At 36.4% G+C, this 6,778-nt stretch overlaps 1 protein-coding gene across 1 annotated transcript in view; it reads left to right on the forward strand.

Moving 5' to 3' along the window:
• NEIL3 (nei like DNA glycosylase 3) overlaps positions 1-6,031 on the forward strand; it is a 130,102-nt gene extending 124,071 nt beyond the window's left edge. Inside the window, exons 9-10 of the mRNA XM_007950567.2 lie at positions 4,053-4,227; positions 5,849-6,031. Coding sequence (XP_007948758.1) covers positions 4,053-4,227; positions 5,849-6,031 — 358 coding nt within the window. The remainder of the gene's footprint in view (positions 1-4,052; positions 4,228-5,848) is intronic.
• Positions 6,032-6,778: the final 747 nt, after the last annotated feature.

Here is a 6,778-nt window from a genome sequence, read left to right on the forward strand (position 1 = left end):
GGAGAAGAATGTCATGCTTGGTAGGGTGGAGGGTCGACGAAAGAGGGGAAGGCCTTCAAGGAGATGGATTGATACGGTGGCTGCGATGATGGTCTCAGGGATTGTGGGGCTCGCGTGGGATCGGGCAATGTTTCGTTCTGCTGTGCATGGGGTCGCTATGAGTCGGAAACGACTCTATGGCACTTAACAACAAGAACAACAAGGATTTCAGAACTGCTAGGACCCACCAGCCACTCCTTGGAAGGAAGATGGGGCAATCTACTTCTGTAGTGATACCACCTGGGAAACCCAAGGAGGGGTCGCTATGAGTCGGGTCCCACTCGACGGCACATAACAGCAACAACAACAGGACCATCCAGAAAGAGTCAATTTATCTCCTCTGTTTTAGTCTTTAAAATGCTACTGGACTACAAAACCTACGTTCCGTGAGAATGATTAATTCAAAAAACAATCAGGCAAGATTTTTTTTTTTTTTACTGAATCATGTTATTTGTAAATAAGTTAAACCATAATAATTGATCATTGGAAAAAAATACTTACTCATTTTAAAATTATAAACCTGTGTTTGGTAATGTCTTCCATCTCAAGTTTAGCTTTTATTCTATCACTGTTAAATTTCTTAAATTTACTAATTTATAAGGATTTATTGAGAACCTACTATGCTTCAAGTGTTGTTCTTGGTTCTAATGACCCTACATCAGATGTTTGCAATTGACAGCTAGCAGGGCCAATTCCAGCCACCTCTGTGTTTCAGTAGATAAAGTGTTATTGGAACACATCCATACTCATTCATTTACATATTTCTATATGGCTAATTTTCATGCTGCAGCAGCAGAGTTAGTACTGCCAAGCATTGGATATTTACTGTCTGAAAAGGTTTGCTGACCTCTGCTCTATTAATCCAGCATTTATAATCTGATATGAATACTCAAAATGATAGTCCTAAGTATCAAAATTAGTCAATCTATTCTCTGTAGTAAATTTACCTAATACTACTCTGCTACCTTTTAGAAAGTTTTTGAGTAATGATTGAAACAAAGAGGAAGGGAGATGTCTTCAATTAATTAGAACACTTAATTATGCTGGATAACGTTTTCTACCATAAAATTAAGATTTGTTGTGCATATTTAGAATGAATGTGATCACAGGTGGCATCAGTTTCTTGGTTACATTAACTCACTCAGTGCTTTGCAATGTTAATGTACATAGGAAGCACCTGAGAATGTTGTTAACATGCAGATTCTAATTCTGTATCTGGTGGATAATTCCATTTCCAACAAGTTCTTTTTCTAACAAGTTCCCAGGTGATACTGATGTTTCTGGTCAGTGGATCATACACTGAATTCCAAGACTAAGATAATATATATATTACCTGCCAGTGCTTAGGCAGTGATTGAGCCCTCATTGTTAACTGAAATGAAGGCACTTCTAACCTACCATTGGTTTCACAGGAGAAAAGACCTGATGAAACATTACAGCCTAGAAAGCCCATGAGGCAGTTCTACTGTGTCATCAGAGGTCTCTATGAATCATAATTGATTCATATTGCTGTTCACACAACAGCAACAATATATAAATACTTTGTTTCTTGGGTTTTTTTTTTGTTTGTTTTTGTTTTTTTAACTAAGGAAGAAATAAAGCAGAAGACACAAATGAGGGAACAAGGAAAACACTGAAGCCTTTCCTTTCCACCTTAATTCTACCTCCCCCAGAAAAGCTCTAATAGTAAAGGAATTTAAACATGTTCCTGGCTATGGAGAACCCTGGAGAGCTCTAGATTGAAGCAAGTGGGTTAGAAAATGCTTAACTAATTGTTATGTAAGACAGCCACCTTTAAAATAATATATGAAACCATGTTTGCATCTGTGTGTGTTTTAATAACTAAGTGTAGTGTCATTTGTTTCTGTTAGTATTCTTATAACCTCTTTTCTTTTTCCTTTAAACATAATAATAATAATAAAGCTTTATGCCCTACTTGCCTAATTTTGAAATCCCTGACTTCATTATAACCAACCAGACATAATAGTTCTCCTGAGGTGGTTGTTGGTTTCATCAAGTTGGCTCTAACTCATGGCAAACCCATGACCAACAGAATGAAATATTGTTTGATCCTATGCCATCTTCATGATCATTGGTATGTATCCTCAAGTCCCTTGTGGCCACTGCATTTTGAGTGCCTTCCAACCTAAGGAGCTCATCTTCCAGCACTGTATTGAACATGTTCTGTTGTGATCCATAGGGTTTTTACTGGCTAATTTTTTGGAAGTAGATCACCAGGTTTTTCTTCCTACTCTATCTTAGACTGAAAGGTCTGCTGCAACTAGATCACCATGGGTGGCCCTGCTGGTATTTGAAATACCAACGACATACCTTCCAACTGTCATAGCAGTATTCAAGCCACCACAATACAGCATATTGACAGACATGTGGTGGTCAAGAAGTTAAAGACTTCATATGTCTTCTTATGGTGAGGGGTAAGGGGAGGTTGTATAAGGGATGGATGGTTATGGAAAAGAAAAGCCCATTGCCTTGTAACTTTTCTATTCTGGTTTGGCATTTCCTTGATTCTAAAATATGAGCCACTTCACCCCCATCCACCCTGTGTAGAGGGTACCCACAAAATAGTTGCTGGTCAAATATATAACTATTAATGATTTCCTTAGCAATACCTACGTTGTTGTTGTTGTTATGTGCCATCGAGTCAAACCCAACTCATAGCGACCCTTCCTTGGGTTTCCAAGGCAGTATCACTACAGAAGTGGATTGCCCAACCTTCCTTCCGAGGAGTGGCTGGCAATACCTACATTCATTTTACAAATGGCTGCTCTACCAACAGCTTCAGAAACTACCTTCATGATGTTTGAATCCATCATAGTTTTTGAAGCAATATATTTAAGCATCTGCTTTGTAAATGAGTTTTAAACCAATTTCAATTTCATCACAAATAAAAGATCATGTATTCTGAACTTTTCAGTTATGATACCTTGAGGCAACATTATAGAACAAATATGTAAATGTAGTTTTGAAAGCAAGAAAAATGGAAAATATATGATTTTTAAGTATTTTCTATTTTTAAAATACTTAAAAATTGGGTGTTTTCCATTTTTCTTACTTATTTATTTTGTTTCTTAGACATTTACCCCCAAAAATTGAGAAAGAATAAAGTACTGCTTGTTGAAATTTTAAAGATAGGGATAATAGATGGAAAGACTCAGGATTTTAATTAATATGAACACTTTTTTTCTTCAGTGGTTCACTCAGACTGCTCTAATGACAGTATTTAAATATGCAAAATATTCAAGATTAGAAGTAACAATGAAGGTTGTTTTCAAAGAGAAAATTTAGCTCACACAGCTAGAGCAGAAGAGCGGCTCCTGGCCTTTGTACCCTGTATACAGGAATGACCTCCAGCTACTCTTGATCCTGGTCGTGGGCAGAATAAAGCTTCCCTACCAGCTTTACAAAATACACATTTCTGCTCGGCCAGGCAACCTGTATCGTGCTGAAATATGATTGCTGCTATTACAGTGGCCTTGATCAAAGAAAAGCATAGAAGATGGTCTTTAAAGTGGACAGTGGAGAGAGTGATCTCTCTGGCCTTGTGAGCCATTGATAAGAGCTTACTACCAGTGAAGAAATAATTAGAGAAGATTGTGGGTCTAGTTATATTTGCAGGAGCAGCTGGATTTGAGTATATTTTAAAGGAACTAGAAGTGGCCACACTGTGATGTTGATCAGAAAACCAAATATCTCAAATGAAAACTAAGAAAATAGTAGCCATTGTAATGGATAATTCAGTTGTTTTCATGCTTTAGAAATTCAAATTATGTGCTTCAGGCACACAAGTTTCTTTAGAAGTAAATTTGAATTACCTGGGAAAACAAAGAGTAAAAAAGACATAGCGGTTTATGTGTGTGCTGAAAGTTGACCATGGCCCACTTTTTGCTATAATCTCTTTGTGCAAGTGGAATTCTGATGTGTGGGGGTGAGGTGGTGTGAATGATCCCTTTAGCACTATTATGCTGTAGTTATTTTGTAACCTGTCATTACAGTGAACTTCCAATTAATGTGACAGATGGTGCTTGTGCATTAAACGCTGGCAGTCGTCGCTGCAGTATACACAACCGCCTCTGCGTTCTCCGAATTGTAAGGAAGGATGGTGAAAACAAGGGCAGGCGGTTTTATGCTTGTCCTCTACCTAGAGAAGCGCAATGTGGATTTTTTGAAGTATGTACAAGATGTGTTAACCTTAAAAACTTATTGCTGTCAATTTGATTCTGGCTCATTGCGACCCTATAGGACAGATTAGAACTGCCCTCACAGGGTTTCCAAGGCAATAATCTTTACGGAAGCAGACTGCCACATCTTTTATCTTTCTCCTGCAGAGTGGCTGGTGATTTCGAACTACCGACTTTTCCCTTATCAGCCAAGTGCTTAACTAATGCACCTCGGGCTTCTTTTGTCAACTTTACTACAGTGTAATTGAATAGTGTGGCTAAAATATAACAGATAGCAATCTTTTTCCAGTTTTACTGTTAAGCTTTGAATAGCCACACTGATACTCAGTCTAAACCCTGAATGGGACTAATTTAAAATTTAAAATGGTTCAGCAAAAAATAAAATAAAATAAATCCTATTTGTAACCACAAGCATAAAAGTGTTGCCATTGGTTTATAAAGTTAGAAAGGTATTAAAGCTATTTACTCATATGGCTAATAATCCAAGATAAGAATTTGTTTTTCCTGACATCAATGCTACATTCAAACTCTCAGTTTATGTATTTAATAGAGACACAAGACAAAAACAATTTATATCCCTTAGATTTACAAAAAAAAAAAAAAAAACTTAAGCAAATCCTACTACACGTGTTTGATCAAAATAAAAGAAATGGCACGATAACAGTTTAGCTATGGGCAATTCTTCATGCCTTCCCAATGGCTGTATTCTTGAAAATGAATGTGGGATAGGAAAAAGAATTTGGGGGTCCCTTTAGCAGCTCACTTTTTGCATTTCTCAGTGTGAGCATCACCATGCTGAGTGTGATTCCAGTGTTTAAAGATGCATATTTTTCCAACTGCTTCATCTGGCGCTTAACTGAAGAAAAGGAATTACTGATATGTTGTGAAGCTGGAGCATAAGTTTTAGTTAGGCTTATTGAGAAATAAAATACCTTCCTTCAACTTAGCACCTTCCTAAGAAACTTCCCCGGGAAATTTTGATGTTCGTTTTAGATCTTAACCCTTGCAGAAAATGTGACTCCACCCTACTGAGTTCACCAGTTTCCTTTATAGATGTAATAGAATGAATATTATCAGCAGTATTGATAATATCACAACCTGCTTCATACCTCCTTTTGGCCAAATTAATAATAATAATGCAATGGAATCTGCTTAATTTAATCTTGATTTGTATTGGTTTATTTCTTTTCCTAAGAGACAAAGGAAATTTAATATGAGTTAGTGTCATGGCAAATCTTTAACCTTACAGTTTTAACTAAAATAGACTTATAGCATGGATACAAGTGATTGCATTACATCAGGATTCTGGGAGTTTTCAATTATTCTTAATGAAGTGAAGGAACTTCTATACATATGCCTATAAGATAAATGGAAGCTCAGAACTAGGGCAATTTTCTGTGTAATTCAAGCAGATTTGTATGAGATGCTGCTTACAGGATACAAGCTTTTTTAAGGGCAGCAATTAATGGTTTATGTCTATTTTACAATGTCAAATTAATAGTAACAGCAGAGAAGACAATATGGTACTAATCAAATGAGCCCAAGCTTAGCCTGTATATCATTCTAACTTCCATATAAGCTTTACAATCTTGTTTTGCTTTTATCCCTAGTGGGCAGATTTGTCCTTCCCATTCTGCAACCACGGCAAACGCTCCATCATGAAAACAGTAGTGAAGATTGGACCTAATAATGGAAGGAATTTTTTTGTGTGTCCTCTTGGGAAGGGAAAACAGTGCAATTTTTTCCAGTGGGCAGAAAATGGATCAGGAAGAGAAATTATTCCAGAATGCTAATATTTTTTTCTTCTGTAAAATCTCTGACATTTACGCTCTCTAAGCTGTGTATAATGTTTAGTGCCCTTTTATTTAGTAGAAGGTTATAAAATATACATAGTACACTGTGAAGTTACTGTAATATTTGAGAACTGTTCTTCCTTCTTTTCTTTTTTTTTTAATGCCTGCCATCTTTTCAGCTGATGGAGACATTATTTTTTTAATCTTGATGAATGATATGTGTTTCATCCAATGTACAGCATGTTCCATTTAAAATGTATAATAAATACAATGTATTTACAGTACAATAAAGCATTTTTAGTGTGTTCTTAATCTCTTATAACTTCTTGGGGGAAGCAGTGTTTTGTTTTGCTTTTAAAGAGGGGATTATACAATATAATATGCTATCCTGTCTGGTCCCTGGGTGATAAAAACAGTTTGTTCTTGACTACTAACCTAAAGGTGGGCGATTCAGAAACAATCAGCAGCAATGTGAAAGAGAGGCCTAGTGACCTGCTTCTGTAAAGATCACAGCTAAGGAGACCTTATGGGGCAGTTCTACTCTGTAACACATGGGATTGCTATGAGTCGGAATTGAATCAATGGCAACAGGTTATTCTGTCTGTAATGAATACTTTCCTCAGGCCCTAGCCCTATACCTTTTAATTTATGATCAAAGGTATTGCTTGTTTTCTTAAATGAAATTTTAATAATGAAAGCTTTAGAAAAGAAAATAATACTTTCTATTTTTGTTCAATTCATCAAACA

The sequence above is a fragment of the Orycteropus afer genome, unplaced genomic scaffold (genome assembly GCF_000298275.1).
Source record: "Orycteropus afer afer isolate SDZICR_OR568_19922 unplaced genomic scaffold, OryAfe1.0 scaffold00278, whole genome shotgun sequence".
NCBI classification, from domain to species: Eukaryota; Metazoa; Chordata; class Mammalia; order Tubulidentata; family Orycteropodidae; genus Orycteropus; species Orycteropus afer.